The following is a 21,461-nucleotide window of genomic DNA, read 5'->3' on the forward strand; positions in this document are numbered from 1 at the left end:
TGGTTCTTCAAAAGCTGCAGTGCTGGGATCCGTCATCATTAAGCCATGTATTACAAGAGAAGGTTTCGTCACTTCTAGGATGACCAGCATCTATTCACGGACGATTGGGGAAACATTTACAGGATCTATCTGGCAAACATTCTGTTCTCTATCGGCCATCTTTCACAACCAGATTGATAAAACATCCTGGTTCCCCACTCCATTAAAGATCTAATACAATATTACATTCTGGACAGATGTAGCCGAAGCCGCTTCAACGATGCATGAACCGTCCGTTGCGTCTCTCCAAACGCAACTCTGTCTACATTTCTCGAGCCAGCGAGAAAGAAAAATAAATTAAACAAGGAGTAGTTGGAGTTGTTTGAGCACCTTTATTGTTGCATCCCCGGATTTCGTAATTCGCCATCCATCGCCAACAGAGCTTCCCGCAGCATATCTCTCACGGAAGCGCTTACATTCGGTAAATGTCGGGAAAGTATCTCCTCCAAGCGAGGCGGTAAGATGATTGGTCGCGACACGGAACTACTGACTTGGGCTGAAGAAGGGCCGGGCGGTCCACCGATTGAAGTTACTGATCGAGCTGCTGACATTTCCTCTCTTAGCTTTCGGGTCTCCTCGTACAACATGTCTGTATGCCTCCTCAGTAACAGAACCTCTTCACGAAGGGCGTGATTCTCGGTGCGCAAGCGAGTACATTCCTCTTGTACATATCGCATTCCATCATCCGTCTGCGGGGATGGTTCTGCTGCTGGGGCCGTTACAATGCTAGGAGAACGGCGAGGGTGCGGGGGATATGACGGATACTCGGGCGGTCCAGAGTATCGATAGGATCGGGATTGCGGTAGTGGATGATAATAGGGAGACGATGGGAATGGTGCTGGGAGGTGAATGAGGCCGGGTGCAGGTGGAGGGGGGTGAGGAAATGGCGATGCTCCTGCTGGTGTTGGTGGTTGAGATCCGGCATGCAACGAAGTAGGTGGACGCGGTGATGTGGAATTTGATGTGGTGGGACCGACGGATTCGCGATGTAGGGAGGTACCTGGCGGGCCGCGAAAATCCTGGGCATCAAAGTTCAGTTTGACATCCATGGTACAGTTTGTCTCTCTCCAAGCAGATACATACGTCATCTCCTTCCGATACGCCGGGTTCCTCCACAGCGCGTTCACCCCCTACATTTGGAGGAGCAGCGAGGGGTCGCTTGTGTTTCTCCATGTAGATAATCAGCTGCAAAAGCCGCTCTGACTCTTCTTCACCTGGAGGTGCCGCCGGCGGAGCCCCAGGTCTCAGAGACAATCTCCCTTCCCGTTTTGCGCGAAGTCGATCTATTAAATCTTGCTGTTTGCGAGGACTGAAGCAAAGGGTAACATGTTGATACGTCTCCAGCGGATATATCATCCAGACAAAACAAACCAACAATACTACCTTAGATCATGAAAGCATGCGCGGCAAACGGTCCCCTTGGTGCGCAGTCGTATTCGCACGTACGGCTTTCCATCCTGTGTACTGAACCATGCGACCTGGTGCGCACAACGGCCAGAAGTGTTATCTCCGGACACGAGAAATTCTCTGATCATGTTGCACGACTTTGATTGTCACTCACTGTAGAGACGTCCTGGACGTTATTGAGTTGCGGAGGTCGAAGGAGTGGCAGTCTGTCAAAATCTGCCGAGTACGGTGCTATCCGCGTACTCGGTGAGGGCAGCTGTGTGTCGTGAGTGTCCATAAGACACAAGCGTCAAGACTAACGAAGGACCAGCTTCGTAGGATGGGTGAGTATAAATTCCCCGGGTATACGAGTGAAAATGAAAAATGACGACGAGATTGTTGAGGATTAAGCGCACTGGGTTCCGACGGCCCACTGCTCAGGGGGGGACGCGCGGACCCAAGGTACGCAACCGAAGTTCATGACGCTCAAACGCTGTCAACAAAGCTCTCCCTGCCAGCCAAAAAAAGTGTTCCAACACTTGTTCATCCCGTGTTGGTTTCTCTTTTTTTTGATAATGTTTTGGGTGTATTCTTTGGTTATAGTTGAATGTTTTAAATTGGGTGTTTGGATCTAATGGTAAATGTGTTGCGTAAAATTCCTAATTTTAAAAAGTAATTATATCCAAACTGAAAACCAGGTAGCCGGTTGGTGGCTCAGCGGCTCAGCTGTTCCGATTACTCAGCGACAGTGTCTCAATTTCCCTGAGGAGAATTTTTTTTCAAAAGGTTAAATGAAGCGCGTGCCGCGTGTGTCCGCGGCACATTGCCTAATATGGAAGGCAACCCACGGATCTGGCCGGAATGGTGTGTTGGTTCTAAACGCTCAATAACTGCCCAACACTGTTTCAGAATCGCCAACCAGGGCGGCAAAAATCGGGAGAGCCGCCAGTCCATCGGAAGCGCTTCATTTGATTATCCACCGTTCCCTAGGGCCAAAAGATTAAGCTTTTTTTTAAAGCTAAATTATTATAGACTTTGGATTGGTGTCATTAGAAAAATCAGCTATGAACTTGCTATTAGCAGACAATGGAAGGGATACACTTGTCGTCATGCTCACGCTACTCTCATAAATGAACTTTAACGTGTTGTTGCTGTTCTTGTAGATGGAATTGCGTAGTGTCCACAAAAGTGCCATGGCTTACATATTTGGTCTGAAAGCCTTGCCGCAATAACCCTAGGAAAAGCTCACACTGTTCGTTGTGTTTTGAGGCAGTTCAAGAGCTCACCGTATCCTGACATGCCTGGTTCCCCCCTTCCTGTGCTGGGCATCAACACTCGCGCATGTCGTAGACTTGGGATTTTGAACAATGCCACTCATGCCACGCCTTCCCAACCAATCATCAGCATCAGCCGTGGCTGTGCCACAGACGCGATTTTCGTCAGGAGCGCATCGGACGTTCGTCCTGGCTGTCGTCGTCGTCGAACGACCGTTTCTTTTCCAGACACACACATACACACGCCATACATGGACAGAGCAGGTGGAGAGCCGCTCGCCGCGTGGGGTACTAACCACCCCCTCTCTCACTTTATACAAGTCCCCTGCCTGTCTCCGGCTCGTCTACGTTTAGGCTCCTTGGCGAACGCTCCGAGACTGCAAAAAAAAAAAGTGACACTAGAAAGCTGCAAATAGTGTAGCACCTTTATCTATTGAATCTATCCCCCAATATTCTCGATATAGACGAGTACCGTATACATAGACTAGCACCGGCTTGCGTCCTTTGCACTCTCGGGCTTCCACCGATTTGTTTGTCATGTCTGCGTCAGCCCTTCTCGCGTCGGCCACGCATCCAACGGAGCTCTATGCTTTGTTCAAATTCCTCGCTACCCCATCACCAAAGCTCGAAGATGCAACCGCCGCGGCTTCCCCCTCAGTTTCAGATCCTTCCTATTCGCGTAGGATGTGCTATCACTTTCTCAACCTCACTTCTCGATCATTTGCCCGAGTGATTCAGGAGCTTGATGCGGAACTTCGGCATCCTATTTGCATTTTTTATCTAGTTTTGAGAGGTTTGGATACAGTTGAGGATGATATGACAATACCGTTGGAGAGGAAGAAGGAAGTACTGCAAAATTTTCACAAGAGTATATATCAGCGAGGGTGGACATTCACTGAAAATGGAGAGAGTGAGAAAGATCGGGAGCTCCTAGTTAAGTTTGACGTTGTGGTGAACGAATTTCTCAGCTTGAAGGAGAGGTGAGATTGCTCCAACTCTGAAAATTTCGTGATTTGTCTGGGCGAAAAACTAACAATGGTCCCTTTCTCTAGCTATCAGACTGTCATTGCCGACATAACCAAGCGCATGGGTCACGGAATGTCCGACTTCGTTTCCCGACCACTCCAAACGGACAAATCCATTCATCACATCGAAATCACAACCAAGGCAGATTACAATCTATACACTCACTACGTGGCTGGCCTTGTCGGTATAGGCTTGACAGAGCTATTTGTCGCCTCCGGCTTGGAACGGCCGTCGCTCGGCGCCCCGCACAATATCGAACTGGCGAATGAAATGGGACAATTTCTGCAAAAAGTCAATATTCTCAAGGACTTTTTGGAGGATCTAGGGGAAGGGCGAGTGTTCTGGCCAAAAGAGGTATGGAGCAAGCACGTTCCCAAAGGAGCACCAGCCGAAGCGCTTGCCAAAGAGGAAAATATTGCGCGAGCGCTTGCATGCCTGAACGAGCTTGTGGTTGATGCGTTGGAGCATGTGCCGAACTGTCTAGAGTATATGAGCTGCATACAGAATCAGACCGTATTCCAGTTTTGCGCTATTCCTCAGGTTTGTCGTTGATTGTCTTTGCTGTTGTTAATGCAGGCACTAAACTCTTGCGGTACGGCCCACAGATGATGGCCATCGCAACGCTGGATCGCTTTTTCAATGACCCCACGTTGTTTCGCACAACGGGAACTAAGATTCGTCGCGGCTTAGCAGTTAAGCTAATGTTAAAGTCTGGAGACATGGATAGTGTAAAGCGCACCTACGAGCAATATGCGTTGTCCATAAACAGAAAGAACGCACAACGCGTTGGTACCAACGAGCAGGATGATAGCTTTTTGAAAGTCAGCACTACATGCGCAAAGGTGGGCACCGACTCTTTCGTGTTGTCAGTTTCAGATAACCTTAACCATATTGTTATAGATTGTTAGATGGATCCACACCCACGATCAAAAGTATGGGCTGGTCACCAATGGCCGGCGTAAGGACTCTGGCTACGGTTCAACGCTTGTAGATCAATCGAGTAATTCTGGAGGTTACAGCTTTATTGTAGTTATTGGTGTAGTCATGATTGGACTTGCACTGTCGTTGGGAATGCTTCCAGCCGTTCAATGAGAGTGAAATCTTGTTATTTCTGTAATTGACTTGTACAATGTGCATGTTGCCGATTGTGAAACTCTTCACGACGCAGGCCCGATCCTATATGATCGGATATCGTTTGGACTCCGCTGGTACACTGCAACACCCGATACATAGTGTGGTAAGCGCAGTAAGCAGATGTAGCCCTTCCATGATGTCTCCCACTGGAACCGATCTGAAATCTTGTGTTGCTTGACACAGCGCTTCATCTTGATCCCCCAGTTGCACTCTCAAATCGGCAATACGTTTGGTATCAACCGTAGGAAATACACTCTTACCCTTGTAAGCATTTTACGAAGAGTTCCCAGATCTTCTTGTGCAGCTTGACGGATTCCAACCAATATATATTGTTCTGACGACCTAGTTGCGCTCATGAATCGGCAACAAGTTTTGAGAGGCACGGCAGAAAAGACTCTTCTTAACCTTGTAAGCATTATATGGAGAGTTCCCAGGCTTTCTTGTGCAGATTGGCGGGTTCCCCAACCAAGAGCTCCAAATGAGAGGCGAAATGTGGCGAGCCCGACCTGGCAGATATGCGGATGTATAAATGGTGGAACTTGCCAATGTCTCTCACAAAAGAGAGACTCAACACCTGCGATACAAACTCCTTTCTGAATCGAGCTTGACCAGTAGTAAATGGCAACATGTCCGTCGCCTCCACTCCTACTCTCACTACGCCTCCTCGTTACTTTCGTCTAATCAGTACTACACGCTTTGAAAACGAAACCTCGTTCACTGTCATCCGGGTCCGACGAGGACCTCGTGGCAGTGTCACGCACGAGTTATCTCCTTCTGCTGGGAGCCTGCACCGGAGGCATGCTATTCTGCAGAGTGGCAAAAATAAAGAATCGCAAACAGTATATAAGGAAATCGCAGAAGCGACCCATGACGCTGTGGAACTTTAGGCAACGCATTGAAAGGGAACGAATGTCTGCTATTGACAGTTTGTTTGTTGTCACATCCGTCGAGCGGAGATGTTGGCTGGGTTAATGTACATAGCGGCTCTTGAGCTTGGACCTCACATACGTCGGATAGTGAAGGACATTAAAAGTGCAAAAAAGAAACACTATATATGCAAATATCATGTTTTCCTTCAAGGGTATTCCAGACCTCTGTCTACAGCATTTATACACCTGGTACTTGTAACTTTAGAACGGGTACCCTATGTCAATGCACCTCTATACTAATGCTAAACCCCCAATCTTGTTGTTCCCACGCTTGTAATTCGGGCAGCTCAGGCACGGCCCCCGCCTCCAGTCCATGTCCATTGCTACTCCGAACACCACGATCTCCATTGAGAACTGTGGGGGGCAATGAGGTGCGTTGTGACTTGATCATGGAAGGATTACCATTGTAGCCGTTAGTTTTCGAGGCTGAACCCGATGCATCTGAAGAGTGTTTAGAATTATCCCGCTTGTTGACTTGTTTGCCAAAGCCTGTCGCGGCATACTGAACAAAGTTCTGCGTATTGAGGGCAGTTAATTGGTGAGCAAATCAATAAAGCTGCTATTTAGAAAACCTACCAAGAAGCCCGACAAATGTGCGAACGCAATAACCAGCGTTTCCGCCCACCAAGGGGCATCTGTCCTCGTTCCACCACCCACTACAATTAGCACTAGAACACCAGACCAACTGGTCATAAACACAAATACGAATGTCGCCATGACTGTTGCTGCTTTCAGTTGGTACATTCTGGCTTCCTTGCTTTTATTCAAAACCTTGCTCATCTCATTCGATGCAATCGCACGGATGTGGAGATATATTCGCATGTAGCAGAACACCATCAGAAGGAGCGGTGGCGCAATGATGGATCCCACCACTACTGCTGCCGCTGCTTTATTTGAATGTTGAATGGCGCACCATATCTCGTTCCGGTAACCCCAATCGTACAAACTGGCCTTTGCCCAGGAGACGATACGAGACCCAAGCACAAGAACGAACGAAATTGACCAGGCGGATGCCAACATGAGGTTTCTGCGGGCATATATGAGAAGGGTTAAGCATCGTTCCATTTTATCAAGGAACAATCTTGCTTACTCGGTTCTATGTGAAGGTATTCTCCCCCGAATGATAACTAGGTATGAATAGGCGCTACTGGTGGAAAGAATATAGACACAGGCTCCCACAGTAAAATACAAAACTGGTCCTTGCGACTATCAAGTAATTGCATTCAATTCTTGCTATCGAGAAAACGCATTCAAGGACAGCAGCGGACAGACCTGGCACAGAAAATCCCGCTCTGGCATTTCCACTCCAAGCACATGACAAAGGCAATATCCAAAGCATGAAGCGCTAAACACCAAATTAGAGATGCTGACATGGGCGATAACGCGGTGGCCATATCCCTGGCGTCGTTTCCGAACATGTCGCCAGTAATTCCATAGAATGATGATGTCACAGCAGAGCGAAAGAGCGGTGAAGGTCACAAGGAGAATCCAAGTTATTCGGGACTCGCTTTGAGTGTATACCATATCATGCATTTTGTCGTAACGTATGCCGTGGTGAGAAGAAAATGGTACGATTCGTGTCTGCTAAAACTTGGTCAACACGACCCCCCGAAGGGCAACCAAAATGGTGGCCCTTGGTCGAAGTCTAAAATTGATGACTGACTGTATTTGCACCTATTTCCGTTATTTTCTAGGCTCGAAAGTATAGCTGACAATCGTACCAATTCCCCGGTCTCCATAAGCTTGAATCCGTACTCTGAGGGTCACCCTGGTGCGAACCTATTGAAATTTAGGGGCGTTCAGCGTAACGGTCAACATCTTGCTAATATGGGGGGGTAGCGTGGCTGATAATGTTCATAATCCCAGTGTAAGCGATTATGAATCCTAGCATAAATATTCCTGGATAACTCTATGAATAGAAGACCCGTGTTTAAGTGAAGTACCTGTCCTACTTTTCTGGGGTATCGGCTTTGACTATTTTACGCTCGGTACATTTCACACTCAATTAGTGATTGCATCAAAGGTTTGGATGCGCTTTACTTAAGTACGATTTCTTTATTAACTACATCCTACATGCCATCCGCTGAACTTATTTAGATATTTCCTGCAAACTTAAATGATATGCCTAACTCGTACGTTCGGCGTAAGTTTAAAATGTCCAATGTCAATGCTCTCCAGTCCGTGGCTTAGATGCTTATGTCACTCAACCTCAACCAATGATCAAATTGCTGTGCCACCCAGTCAAGCCCATCAATTCCGTAGCTTGCAACGTCGTTGAACCTCCTCTTTCATCAAAGCAAGACTCACGGCGCATGTATGTATCCTGGGAGGATGAAAAAGGAGATGGATGATATTGATGTAGTGGTGTGCCCCTGAATGATGGATGACTGGGGTTCGATACATGGGATGGATGGATGGATGGATAGATGGGAGTGTTGATGGTGAATGGCGAGCAGAAGTTTGTCATGGCGTACATTTGGACCTGATGCTGATCTGTCGCTGCTTTCCTTTTTTTCCTTGATTCTCTCAGTGAGGACGTCTGTCGACCCCCTTTATCTCGCATATATCAAGAAACACAAATCATGTCTGCAGAAGGAGATGTCGCCGCTGAGGTTGTTGAGGTTGCCGCCGACGCTGGTAAGCGTGCTTGATAACTGAAGGGTTCCAGACACGACACTAACTGTCCTATTTAGTTGCCCCTCGTGGCACTATGTCTGTTGAGGAGGCCCTTCAGGAAGTGTTGAAGAAGGCTCTCGTTCACGACGGTCTTGCGCGTGGGTTGAGGGAGGCGGCCAAGGCTCTCGACAGGTGAGCAGTGTGGTGCTGAATGCATATGGAGGAAGCTACTAGGAGGGGGCCCTGTGATGATTTCGCATCTTCCAATCAGTTTCAAGACGGGACTGACCGCCTAATGGCATGAATGACACGCGGATTCCACTGAGGGGCATGGGGGGATATGGATCACCGCCAATGTTTAAGCAGAATCTGGACGAGACCACATTACTGATATGGGCTTATTTTCGACAATACTAGACGCCAGGCTCACCTTTGCGTGTTGGTCGAGACCTGCACGGAGAAAGAGTACATCAAGCTCGTTGAGGCTCTTTGTGCCGAGCACAACATCAACTTGATCAAGGTGTCTGATGCAAAGAAGCTCGGCGAGTGGGCTGGTCTCTGCAAGATCGACCGTGAGGGTAACGCCCGTAAGGTTGTGGGCTGCTCGTGCGTGGTCGTCAAGGACATTGGTGAGGACTCTGAGGCGATGAACGTACTCCTCGAGGTGAGTAAAAACATTCAAATGGCGCATGTAGTATGACAGCTAATGCCCATCGTTCGCAGTACTTCCGCACCCGTTAAGCATAGATTACTTGGGAAAATGCCCTTCCATGATCATCATGTGTCACTTGACTGGAAGGGTACCCGGGGTAGTACATTACCCCGGGATGTACTGAAAAGGTGAGCACATGGGCCTTGGAAGTCTTTCGATGAGGTTGCGGTGATGATTGTGGAGCTCCCTCTACTGAATGCATGTGAGGATAAATCCGCATCCGGAATCATAATATGCTTATCTGAGCGACCTCATTGCGGGCATTTGCAATACTTCATGACTGTAAATTGTCATACTAAAACAACTGTTATTCTGTTCAGGTCCTTGTCAACCCATTCGGATCACTGACTGAAACAGCTTGTATATGTCGCATAGATTTGTGCATGCTGAATATACGCTTAAAACCATGCCAATGTGTGCGCTAATAACAAGTGCTGATACCTGTTTCCATTGCGAGATAAAGATCTGACACTGCTTGTAAAATCCGTGTCATTGAATGTGAATTCTAGTTGTATTTGCCATGTGGAAACAGGGTGCGATTGCGGTATAGATTTATGGTTGCGTGTCAAATATGGTTGCCTGGGTGCGTAATTTATCCAAAAATGGATAGCGATAGACTGGATCCGTGGGTACGTTGGGGTGCGAAACGACACCTGGAGTGAAAGCGTTGGTCCTTTGGCGCCGTGTTCTTGTTTTGCGACGAGCTTTGCTCCTCTCCTTGGGGTTGCTGAGCCGCTGTTCTTGCCCTACCGTTGTTGACTGTTCGTCGTAGCCACGCGCTGTATTTTGTTTGACGTCATACTGGCTCAGGGGTAAGTTGTCGAACCGGTTTTTGGTTCTCGGAAACGGCGCTCCGTCTCGATCTCTCCATTCGATTTGACACTGGTTTCTTCTTTGGCAGACCGCTTGCGGTGGCCGTATTTGACAACACTGGGGTCTTGTTCTGCTCCAATTCTTTGGGCCTGAGTTATTGACTGCCCCTTGTCAGGTTGGCAATCGGCACCATGACTTCCCACGATGGCTATAGTGACAGCTACGACTACGATAACGACAATGATAATGACATGGATAACGATGATGATCAGGACGAGTTTGATTCTGGGCCGACTGGTGGAAAGCGAAAGCGAATAACACAGGCATGTGATGCATGCAATAAGAAGGTGGGTATAGCCTGTGCGCGAAGCATTCGTCCTCTGGTCCTCTTCCCTTATGGATTATTTGGAACGCTGCTCGCGATAAAATCAGTCGTTCTGCATTGTCGCTGACCTGGTTGGCTTTGGTTCATGCAGAAAGTGAAGTGTGACGGCATCAAACCAACGTGTTCCAATTGCTTGCGATCCAGTTCGTCTTGTTCATACTCTCGTGGGGCAAAAAAACGTGGACCACGGGCTGGCTATATTGAATCTTTAGAAAATCGATTGAAAGAAATGGAAGCATTGCTAAAGCCTTTGCACGGAAGTGACGAAAGCTTAGTGTCCGGGCTGTCGTCAAACGAAACGTTGGATCAAGCTAATCCGTCACGATCATCCAGCACGTCCATGGCATCTCTGGATTTGGCTAATTCAACAAGCTCGGCGCCGCAATTTCACAATGATACCATGTTTACCCAACACGGCGTGATGATCAAAGACCAAATTCCTTTCTCAAATTCCTTTTTCATGTCCCCGAGTATCGATTATGCAGGAACATCTTGCCCACCAGGTCCAACAGCACAGCAACAGAGCACGGGTTACGTACCACCAGATGCCACGAACGATCTCCTTGAGCTGTACTTCCACTACATAGGACCAATTATGCCCTTGATACACAAGCGAACGTTTTACCAGAATATCGCCAATCAATCCCCGTTGATGCTGAATGCGATGTACGCGCTTGCCGCCCGGTTTTCGACACACCCTGCGATAAGGACAAATCCCGACGCATTTTATAGTTCTGGGGATAACTTTTACATCAAGGCGCGAGAGATGGTGGACCACTATATGGACGTGCCGAATGCCACAACAGTGAATGCTTTATTGATTTTGGCAACATATGCAGCAGAATCTGGTCGAGGTTTGTATTTTGTGGTAGACCAATTGAAATCAATTCGTGAGCTGATGATACGTGTTTTCCTGGTTGCAGGTTCAGCAGCGTGGATGTATTCTGGAATGGCTATCAGAATGGCCCAAGAGTTAAAGCTAAACGTGGAGCCCGATTTTGAGGAGGCTTTTGCTGGTGGGTCGCGGATGGGATGGCTGGAGAAGGAAACGAGGAGAAGATTATGGTGGTGCTGCTTTGTGCTTGACCGGTATGCTGGTGCAGCTGCTGACCGCTCGATGATCATAAACGAGAAAGACTGCAAGGTTTACCTTCCTTCGTCGGAAATATCTTGGGAGTCGCTGGATCCATCGGAGATAGCGAAAAATGTCTCTGGGCTACCTACACCAGATTCATATCAAATTGCGGTGCTCACGTCGACCAATGCGTTTACACCAGGAATCCCTGCTCAAAGCCCCTATGGGTATTTCATCCTTCTTGTCAAGATCTTCGGAAAGATTGTTGAATACTCCAATCTCTTCAAAACGGCGCAACGCACCAATACGACTCCTGCGCTGACACCAGACGCGGATTATCAGCTCTCTGTGTTGGACGCATCGCTTCGAGATTGGTTTGGATCTTTACCGGAGTGGATGCGCGTAATAGGGGACAGCTTTGTTCCGGAACTTACGTCCACAAATCCACCATCCTGGCACATTGCATACCTGCATATCTTTTATCACACGTGTGTGATTGTTCTCCATCGGCCAAAGATGATGGTGACACTCCGTGACATACGCGCAAAGAGTGGATCGGCGGCAGCAACTTCCAGTCCATCCTTTGTCGTGTGCTTGTCCAGTGCCAATGAGATTAGCGCGGTACTGCAAAAGGTCATGAAGACCAATCCGGACTTTTTATATTTTTCGCCCTTTGTGGCATATTGCATATTTCAAAGCGGCTTGGTGCATCTAATGACGATGCAACTTGGTGCGACTCCTGGGGGCGCCAGATCGCAGGCCACCGGAGAGGATAAGGAGATGGAGGCGCAAGCTGAAAGTAACGTTGAGGTTCATATGAAGGCGTTAAAGGGGGTGGGACGATACTGGTTCATGGCTGGCAGGTTGTTTACGATGCTAAAGTCACTTGTTGGAGGTGGAGCCGGATCTGTCGCCTTGGTGGAAGGGGGTTTGTCGATGTCGGACCGCAGATGGGTTGCGTTGAAGGAGAGGACATCGGACGGTAATAATCTGAATGGACTCGACGGAGGCATGGACAAGTCTTCAAGGGGTCGGGTTACCGGTATAGACGGTGGAGGGGTGGGAAATACACCTGATCGAGATACATCGAATGGGCCGACAGGTGTGACAGCAGGCTCGAGCGGCAATGGGATGGCTGGGGCAGATCTGCAGCCTACGGCGGGCCTGCCGCGCATAGGACCTCCCGGGGTCTCACCTGCGGTCCCTCTCGGCCAGCCTCTTGGCATGGAAAGTGACCCCAACTTTGTGGATTACGAGTTTTTCGCCGAAGTGGGGGGCCCCGGTGCGGCGTGGAGTGCTGCGGCAAGCAGTGCGGGGATGCGACCTCAACATCAAGGGATGGCTGTTGGGATGGGATTGATGAATCCAGGTATACCCATGGATGGTGGCGCTGGAATAGCTATGCTTGGCGGGATGTATCCCAGTGGACAGAATGGTGCGGTGCCGATGGGGATGGGAGGGTATGGCCAGCAGTTTGGAATGATGAGCAATGGAAATCGGCAGGGGCCGATGCAATCTATGGGACACCCGTCCGAAATGGGACGAGGGAGGGGAATGTATCCTGGTTCGGATGCAAGGTGGCCATGAGCATTAATAGCTCTCATTCGTCTGATGCATGGCATTGCATTTTTATGATCGCATACAGATATTGATTTCTTTTTAATTTTAATAAATTCAAAAAGTCTTTTGTTTTGTTGGTCTTTGGTGAATGAACCACTTGAGCCGATCCCCCAAATGTGGCCGAGAGTCGAAACCCTCCTGAAACTCTGTTATGGCACAGTCATTCACACATGTGATAACTGTGCCATCCAGGCCGACGCTGGACAGTTCTGCTTTCGGCAAGTTACATTGTGTTCAAACAATTGTTAACTTGTCACTCGCCATCGCCTGGTTTCGTCGCAAACACGTAGAACAGGAGCATCGCCAACGGTTCCGCCCGGCCGACCGATCGCGAAGAATGGTGGCGGATCTTGCTCAACTCGACTTTCAGATCGCTGCGTGCTCCGGGTATGATGAGGAATGCCCGCCAGAACAGCTTCTGTTGAAACACCATGGGCCGTTGGTGAAGGGCTGGCAGAGCGAAAGGTAAAAAGATTGCAAGCATTACCCAGTAGGCAGTTCTGCAAGTCGTAGTTTCTTACCGTTGGGGACAATGTTTCTTGAACGACAGGTTTTGCAACTGGCCGCAAGCCCTTGTCCTGCGATTTTCAGCTGGAAATAGCCGAATACGAAAGATAGAAATACTCGTACATCATTTCAAGATACCTACACGACTAGAATTTTTTATGGGAAGAACGGTGACTGGGGATGAATTGCCTGCAGGTATGCATTCTGGATGAAATGACGTGCGGCCTTGTTTTATTTATGCATTAGTTGTGATTACAGAGAGTAATCTTGCATTGGAGGGTGAAAGACGGCTGGATGATGGGAATCCTACAGTCGATTTCGTGCGGTTGGGGTAGGCGTTTTTTCATAGTTTCTTCGGTAATCTTGGGATTTTTGGGTTGACGGGCATGTTTGCAGATACGTCTCTTTGAATGACGGTGTGCAGATCGGGTTCAAAGCACGAGAGCTCAAATCGGTTCATATTGATGCGGAGGGAGAGTACTTAAAGATTTTGGTACACAAATGTTATGTCAACCCTTTGAATCTGTACAATCAGGTTCGTTGCGAGTGATATTTTCGTGGCGTGGGCCGTTCTTTGACGATGCGGATTCAGGTCGGAATTATAGGTGTCAACGTCTTTGGTGAGCCGCAGAATGTAGATCACATGTTGAAAACACTTAGTTCCCATCAACAAGCTTTGCTTGGAGTAGGTGTTCGCTTCCAGCTTTTGCTACGTAACTCTACAACGAGATCTCTGGTTGACAAACGGTTATTTTTCTGTAGTTGGATCCATTGACTGATGCAGATTTGGTTGTCCCACGCGACAACGCCAATGCTGCCTTCTGGGGTCTGGTGAATGAAACCGCAACGAACCGACGGATACCACCTGAAAAGGATCTGGCGTTCGAAATCTATCACGATGATGAAGTGATGAAGATTATATCAGGTGTCGCTAAGGCAAAAGATGCGGCGGTGAAAGAGGAGCGGTTTGCAGATGCGAAGATGCTCAAGAGTTTATTGGATAAATGCAAAACCGCAGGGGAAGAAGTTGCGAAACTCCAGGTCACCAAATCACGGGCTGTGCAGGTGGAGGATTACGATACCGCAGCGGAAATGAAGGCGGACATTGATGCTGTGAAGCGAGCATTGGCTCACGAACTCGATCGAGCCGGACTTGACGTGAAGACTGATGGATCAGTTGTCCGGAAGGAAGAAGAGAATAAGACCCAAGAACCGTCGCGAAACCAGACCCGACCTGCCGTTGCAGAGACGTCGTTACCTCCATCCCCACCATCCTCCAAAACCGCATCACCCCCCAAACCCGACATATCAGCACCATCTCCCCGAAGAGTTCCGCCGGTACTTCAATTACCTATTGCTCCATCACCCCCAGTCATCACACCTACCCCAGCACCGGCGAGACCTCCATCGCCCCTAGTACCCACAGTGGCACGGGAGTCACCACGCTCTAATGGATTACCGTCACCTTCTTCTCGACTGAAGGATTCATCTCAGCTTCCGCCGGAAAGATCGACATCCCTTTCTGACAAATCCCTTCTACGTCCCCGACCAGCACCATTGGAAATCTCCGTCGTCCCGAATCCGCGGGATATAGATGTCGTGTCGCCACCGGCGTCGATCTCCGAACCACCGGCGAAACGGCCACCACTTCCCAGATCTCCGGCGGCACATGCTAATGATCGCGCGGATAAAGATCCTATACCTCCACCACGACCGACGTCTCCACCTGTCCCGGCGCTCCTGCGTGCTTCTCACAGAATTCCTTTTGAGGACGATCCGTCTCCGTCTGACCTCCAAGTTCAATCTAGCCTTCCGATAACCAAACCCCCGCCCAAGAAACGCTCTCCTGTCAAATCGAAACCGCCGGAAAGACCGCCATCACCTCCCGTTCCAGCGCATAAATCACAACAACAACAACAAGCTCCGATATCTCCACGGTCGGACCCGGTTCTAGCGGAATCCATATTACCGCCTGGCTTCGACCCGCCAGAACCGATACCGGATCATTTGGCCGCCGACTTTGCATTGCCCATTGATGCATTTGGGCCTCTTTTGATTCGGTGCCTGTTGGGACGGCAGTTTGGATTAAGGGAGTGGGCAATGGGGGAGATGATCGGAAAGGTGGAGGAGCGAGGGAAAGGAACGGGGAAGGGCGACCATACAATGGACATCAACAGCTTTGTGGATGCCGGTTATCAGATTGTGCAGAGCTCGTTAGATGATAGTAGAGAAAAGGCGATTACAGGGGCAGTTTCATTACTGGAGAAGGTACATGGTAAGTTTGTTCGGTGCAATTGATGCGTTGTCAGGTAAGCTGGAATCAACATCTGTCAATTATACGCAGTGCTATGTACAAACCAGCGAGTGCCGCCCGCTGTCAGTTTTCGTCACTTTGATACCATTGTTCCATTACTACTTGTAAAAGCGGGCGATATGAACCCGCGAGTGAAACAGGCAAGTCTAAATGTCTCAAGTCCTAGTGAACGACTATCTGATTTGTTTTTTTTTTTTTGGTAGGCATGTTCGGACATGATTGTCACACTCGCCAAATCGTACAATGAAGCGCCTTTTAGTATTTATCCCTACGCTCTAAGACCGCCCGAAAGCAAGAAGGGCGCCACTCCCCATTGGAAGGTCTTTAAAGGACGGTTGGATGTGTTGCATCGACTCATTGATGAACGTGGATTGGATGATAATGAAGGACGCGGAAAATCGCGGGGCGCGTCATTGCAGGTGGGAAAGCTGTTTATGTGTCGTATTCAATGTGCTCTATTCATTCGGTGATACATTTGCGAACAAAGAGTATAATGGACTTTACCGAACCTCAACTGCACCATACGAATGTTGAGGTTCGAGAAGCGGCGGTTCGGGTGGTAGTGGATTTAATGAAGGCGTCTGGGGAAGACGCTATTGCACCTTATTTGAAGAAAGTAAAACCACAGCTGATGGACAGTATTCGGAGCAAGCTTGCGGAAGCAAAAGGAACGCCTGTTAAACGGGTGCAGAAGGCTCGACCAGGTATGGTGTCACTGATGTTGCCTTAACTTTTGGCATTCACTTGACGATGAGTATTGATACTCTATTAGCGCGTCCATGGGAGCGAAGCCCATCAAAGCCTGCCGGGCCAGCAGCACCAGAGGAAGGTGCGGAGGAGGTCAAGAAATTGCAGAATGAGCTGAAAGCGCTTAGGCAAATGGCGGACTCTCCTCCTGTACAATCGAAAGTCAAGGGCGGTGACAAAAAGAGGGTCACGTCTACATCTTCGAATGGATCTACGGGAGGAAAGCTTGGGAATGGAGGACATGGGGAGAAGAAGGGAATTCGGTCAGACGATAAGATGCGAAAGTCAAGAGTAAGAAATTTGTCCAATTTGCTAATGAAGCATGGATTTCGATCTCAAGATTATTTTTTGTGCGTGCTAGTCGGTGGATGGTGTAGAGGGACTTGCGAATTCCCTGAAATCAGAACGGAGAGTAGGGAAAACGGCGTCTGTTCCACCACCTGCAAGAGATGCACCAAAAACGAAACCGGACGGAAAGTCCAAGGGTAAGTCCCGCTGATGTGGCTTAATCTTGCCGACGTAACATCTGATCATGATGGATCGATAGCTCGCGAACCGCCTGCACCAGCCCCATCCCACAAAAACGATGAGTTGTATTCCAACAACTGGAATATAGATCGGACATGTATCTTTTGCGAAGAGCAAGATGAAGGTTTCACAGAAGAGAATCTTGATATGCATTATTGGAGAGATTGTCCCGTTTTGACAAATTGTCCCTTGTGCAAGTTGGTATGTATGCTTGTTAAAAGGTTGATTTTTTGGGAGTTGCAATTAAGCCAACAATTGTGTAGATTGTGGAAATACCAATGTTGACGGACCATTTGCTAAAGGACTGTGATAGAAAAAAGGACGTGCGACAATGTCCAAGGTGTAAGGAAGCATTCAAGGCTGTAGACTTTGCGGCTCATGTTGCCAAAAAATCCTGCCGAGGTAAACTTTTAGCGCGCAATTTGAACTTTTGAATAAACTTCTCCCGATCTAACTCTGGCTTTGTTTTAGTGCTGAACCATAATCCCGATCTGGCAAGATGTCCCATGTGTCATCAGGACGTGCCCGGTGACGAGGAAGGCTGGCGACAGCATTTGGTGACGGGTACTGGATGTCCTGGCAGCGAACGAAAACCAAAAGATCCGAGTCATTATCCTGCCTTTAGTACCATGCTCCCTGATCTAAATAGCGATGTACTATCGTCAGGCGGTTTGACCAGATCTCTACAAATCCCCTTGTCTGAACCAGAGACAAAATCCGGAGCGTCTCCCGTGTCACCAAGACCTACGGACACGACACCACCACCAAAGAAAGGTTTATTCAAAAGAGCACCAAAAAAGGAACAACTCTCGGTATCCAAAAGCCTGTCTACCCCGGTCAGCAATCTGAAATCCCGCGGTGGGCTGGTGGGAAGTGTTAAATCGACAGTACGGAGGAGCTTACTACCGCGAGCGAGTGTTGGTAGGTTCACCTAATTCTTTTTCTTGTAAGGTTGCTCCTGTACTTGATCTGGCTTACTGATTCAAACCCTATGACAAAGAGGATCGAAGTAAGGAGAAAGGGAAGGGCTTATCTATGGCCCGGTAAATACAGATGCATCTGGAACTCGATTACCCTGACGCTTGACGAAAATATGTACATACCATGTTGTTAGCTCTTGCTTAATAGTCGTAGAGGGCTATTGTTGTTGTATGTTTTTTTTTGTTTCCTAGTGTATAGTTTTATTGTATAGTGCTCTGATAATGTGCTGCCATCCAAGGATAGATATCAACGTTGTGTGGACGTGATGTTAGTCTTGTGTTCTAGGCAAGGTTCACCGAACAGTACATTGCATAGAGAGGATAATGGATTCCCAGAATGTTTGTCGATCAGCTTTCGAAGTATTCTCGCAACTAACTGTACCTCAGCGGACTGCCAATCCAATTCCATTTTTAGAGTTTCTGACTGCGATGTGGATAGGAATTTAGTCGAAAGATGAAAAAGCCTTTTAGCTTGGGAGGTATCCCGTACATTCTAGGATATTAGCATAGGTAAATAAACCAAAGTGCGAGAATTCGACCCACTTGTGATTGCTCTCAGTTCGCAAACAAGAGTAATATTCTAGGGCCATCTGTCCTTTAAGCACTGATTACAACAGCGGTCAAAAAAGTGATCAAATGAAGCAAGTAACTCACCTTCCGCCTGACACTGTAATCTGGATGCCATATGGCAGTAAACCCGCGGAATACGTCCATTTGTGCAAAAAGGGCCAAACTGGGCCCTTTCCGGAGGTAATTCAGAAACAACTTTCGAAAAATGTTCCTGAGACTTGTAATGCTGGCTGTTTTGCAATATTCGATATTCAGCTCTTTACGTAACGAACGGCTCCACGGAGCCCAGTGGGCTAAAAGGTCCACTTTGGGTCTCGAACGGGGGCTTGGGCTATGGCCAGAAAGATAAACTGTTGCATGGCTGATTAGCTAAAGCCGCGTGGTCCCGTTGATGAGGTGCAATCTCCGCCGTGATCAACAGCAAAAAGTTCATTTCAAAACGCTGACGAAACCTCTCTCCAGCTGATGGTTAAACAACGTTGACAATGCGCCTGTGTTCTGGGCTAGAACAACAAGGACTCGGAGCATGACCTTCTTTATATGCAGAATGTTCCATATTCCTACAGAGGAAACTTGCAACGCACACATGAAGGAGCTCAGGTTCAGCAGAAATGAAACTGAGAAAGCGAGATATGATGAGCTGCAAACGAGAAACAAAAGCCAGGGTTTTCCTTTCTGAATGTGTTGGTTTCAAAATGTGACGTTTCAGGGTGTTTGAATTTACGCAAGTTGGTTAAACATGAAGAAATGGTTTGTTTGTTGGCACCCATTTTGAACGTGGCCGCTAAAAGTCAATAATCAACTTGAAACGCTTGTTTCATCATAAGGAATGAAAGGCACAGTCACGCTATACAATGAATGATGACTATGCCACATGCGCGTTAATAACTCAAATGCCATTCATCGAGTGGAGTTGCCAACATCTAATAAAGTGTTGAAACTCGTGTGATAAACTTGTTAGTTAGGGGACTCTCCCTCCGGCTTAATACCCCTAAAACTGTATTTTACCCCCCAATTTCCGCACTCGTTATTATTTTGCAAATGCAAACGTGTGGAATTACCGGCCAATGTCCTCCCATTTTTTCCTTTTTCTAATTAGTTTTGTGTGCCAGATGTTGGTATAAAGGAAACCGCTACGTACCCGCCCTTTCCATTCCTGCCTTTTTTTGTTCCATACCTTCAACGAGCGACTGGCTTTTCGTTTAGATAGATTTCTTCGATAGTCTTGACGGTTAACATCGTAACCGGCAGCACATTTTACATCTGCTCCGTACTCAACCTCGCTTCCATAGTGGTTCCTGGTGAACTTCTATCCCTAGTCCCCGAACATGCGATTCATTACCATAGCTGCCCTGGTGGGAGCAGTTGCTTCGGCAACAGCCAATGCAGAGAATAGGTATGTGTCTAAGCAGCCATGTCATCTGGAAGATACGAGGTTTGGAAAACTCATTCATCCCCGTTCATAGTCTGCAAAATGATTCGTGGAATCATCGCTTTTTGCCCCGCCAAAGTCTTAGCGGAAATCGTTGCCAAAAACGGGAAAGGATGGCGTTGGCAGGCCCGGGAATCGTTAAAAACGGTGCATGCAAAGGATGGAGAAAATACGTGTGTCAATGGCAAGTCGCCCCAATGTGTCGGTTGCAAGTTTACACTGACACCCTGCGGCCGGCGGGTCTCTTCCTGTGCGGGTTCTCCCTCTTCGTAACAAGCCGTGGTAACTAGCGCTGCTTGCACAACAGCGGCCTGACAAAGAACGCACAGATTGGCCGGCCGCACAAGCGCAATGCGGTGGATTCTGCACCTGCTCGCTCGGCCGGACCATAAGACCATTAGGACCACCAGGACCACAAACACAGAAAGACAACAAGCAAAGGAAATAACAAGAACGGCGGGAATAAGAAAGGCCGCCGCCGCCGCCAAGGCTAAAGAACGACGCTGCTGCGAAAGAAAGGCCGCTGCTGCCGCTGACGCGAAGAAGGCCGCTGACGCAAAGAACGCTAAAAACAACAAGAACAACAAGAACAATAAAAACAACGCAAAAGCTGCCGCTGACAAGGCCGCCGCTGACAAGGCTGCCGCTGACAAGGCTGCCGCTGACGCAAAGAACAACAAGAACAACAAAAACAACAAGAATAACAAGAATAACAACAACAAAAATGCCAAAGGAATCGACCCGAACATAGCCGATTTCTGCAAGGGGACGAACCAAAAGCCTGGTGACGGTACCCAAATCCGAGGCGGTTTCTGTTCCTCGCTCCCGCAAGGCCAAATCCCTGCATCCAACAAAATGGTTTCATCTCTGATCATCTCACCTCAGCCGGATCAGAAGATTCAACTCGGCAAAGCCTTCACGGTCTCCGTCCAAACCAACAACTTGCAAACCGGTTTCTTCTCCGACCCGCAAGTGCAGTACTACGCCATCCCTCAGCAACTGAACGGTCAAGGCGTTATCCAAGGTCATCAGCACGTTACCATTCAACGTCTCGGCAAACAAGGTCAAAAATTCCGGCCACCGAACGCTGAAGTCTTCCAGTTCTTCAAGGGACTGAACGACCCAGCAAACGGACAAGGTGTCTTGTCCGTTGAAGTTCCCGGCGATGCCTTCCAAAAATCGGGAGCCGGTGTTTATAGAATTTGCACCATGTCTGGGGCCTTTGGCCACCAACCTCTGGTGATGCCCGTTGCTCAACGTGGTGCCCAAGACGATTGTATCCGTGTGAATGTCCAGTAGTTTAGAGTTGTAGCCCAGTTTACACGTCAGGTTGGGTGTATATAGTCCACAAAAGATGTGCATTTGTAGTTAAAC

The 21,461-nt window shown here is 48.3% G+C and overlaps 7 protein-coding genes across 7 annotated transcripts; 5 read left to right on the plus strand and 2 right to left on the minus strand.

Annotated features, from left to right (window-relative positions):
- Nucleotides 1-31: 31 nt before the first annotated feature.
- Nucleotides 32-2,064, minus strand: SPPG_05842 (uncharacterized protein). The gene is made up of 4 exons (XM_016754051.1): nt 1,601-2,064; nt 1,423-1,517; nt 1,123-1,348; nt 32-1,058 (listed from the first exon to the last, which is right to left on the minus strand). The coding sequence occupies exons 1-4, from the start codon at nt 1,721-1,723 to the stop codon at nt 372-374; spliced, it is 1,131 nt and encodes a 376-aa protein (XP_016606916.1). The 5' UTR covers nt 1,724-2,064; the 3' UTR covers nt 32-371.
- Nucleotides 2,065-3,080: 1,016 nt separating this feature from the next.
- On the plus strand, nt 3,081-4,914 carry SPPG_05843 (farnesyl-diphosphate farnesyltransferase). The gene is made up of 4 exons (XM_016754052.1): nt 3,081-3,679; nt 3,752-4,265; nt 4,331-4,567; nt 4,626-4,914. The coding sequence occupies exons 1-4, from the start codon at nt 3,237-3,239 to the stop codon at nt 4,815-4,817; spliced, it is 1,386 nt and encodes a 461-aa protein (XP_016606917.1). The 5' UTR covers nt 3,081-3,236; the 3' UTR covers nt 4,818-4,914.
- Nucleotides 4,915-5,970: 1,056 nt separating this feature from the next.
- SPPG_05844 (uncharacterized protein) lies at nt 5,971-7,388 on the minus strand. Its single transcript, XM_016754053.1, has 4 exons — nt 7,061-7,388; nt 6,879-6,994; nt 6,365-6,815; nt 5,971-6,302 (listed from the first exon to the last, which is right to left on the minus strand). Exons 1-4 carry the CDS (start codon nt 7,319-7,321, stop codon nt 6,009-6,011), a joined length of 1,122 nt encoding a protein of 373 aa, XP_016606918.1. The 5' UTR covers nt 7,322-7,388; the 3' UTR covers nt 5,971-6,008.
- A 370-nt stretch (nt 7,389-7,758) lies between these two features.
- On the plus strand, nt 7,759-10,040 carry SPPG_09319 (40S ribosomal protein S12). The gene is made up of 9 exons (XM_016757478.1): nt 7,759-7,811; nt 7,886-7,931; nt 8,030-8,102; nt 8,319-8,425; nt 8,482-8,596; nt 8,822-9,068; nt 9,128-9,244; nt 9,437-9,928; nt 10,018-10,040. The coding sequence occupies exons 2-7, from the start codon at nt 7,910-7,912 to the stop codon at nt 9,143-9,145; spliced, it is 582 nt and encodes a 193-aa protein (XP_016606919.1). The 5' UTR covers nt 7,759-7,811; nt 7,886-7,909; the 3' UTR covers nt 9,146-9,244; nt 9,437-9,928; nt 10,018-10,040.
- Nucleotides 9,957-13,117, plus strand: SPPG_09320 (uncharacterized protein). The gene is made up of 3 exons (XM_016757479.1): nt 9,957-10,276; nt 10,406-11,168; nt 11,238-13,117. Exons 1-3 carry the CDS (start codon nt 10,121-10,123, stop codon nt 12,974-12,976), a joined length of 2,658 nt encoding a protein of 885 aa, XP_016606920.1. The 5' UTR covers nt 9,957-10,120; the 3' UTR covers nt 12,977-13,117.
- A 130-nt stretch (nt 13,118-13,247) lies between these two features.
- SPPG_09321 (uncharacterized protein) lies at nt 13,248-18,433 on the plus strand. Its single transcript, XM_016757480.1, has 15 exons — nt 13,248-13,474; nt 13,560-13,711; nt 13,775-13,847; nt 13,913-14,051; nt 14,109-14,201; nt 14,279-15,791; nt 15,861-15,970; nt 16,034-16,249; nt 16,318-16,534; nt 16,603-16,868; nt 16,939-17,062; nt 17,125-17,306; nt 17,369-17,507; nt 17,577-18,026; nt 18,106-18,433. The coding sequence occupies exons 1-15, from the start codon at nt 13,347-13,349 to the stop codon at nt 18,150-18,152; spliced, it is 3,849 nt and encodes a 1,282-aa protein (XP_016606921.1). The 5' UTR covers nt 13,248-13,346; the 3' UTR covers nt 18,153-18,433.
- A 1,985-nt stretch (nt 18,434-20,418) lies between these two features.
- On the plus strand, nt 20,419-21,461 carry SPPG_05849 (uncharacterized protein). Its single transcript, XM_016754054.1, has one exon. The coding sequence runs from the start codon at nt 20,439-20,441 to the stop codon at nt 21,384-21,386; it is 948 nt and encodes a 315-aa protein (XP_016606922.1). The 5' UTR covers nt 20,419-20,438; the 3' UTR covers nt 21,387-21,461.

This window comes from Spizellomyces punctatus, assembly GCF_000182565.1.
Source record: "Spizellomyces punctatus DAOM BR117 chromosome Unknown supercont1.10, whole genome shotgun sequence".
NCBI lineage: Eukaryota > Fungi > Chytridiomycota > Chytridiomycetes > Spizellomycetales > Spizellomycetaceae > Spizellomyces > Spizellomyces punctatus.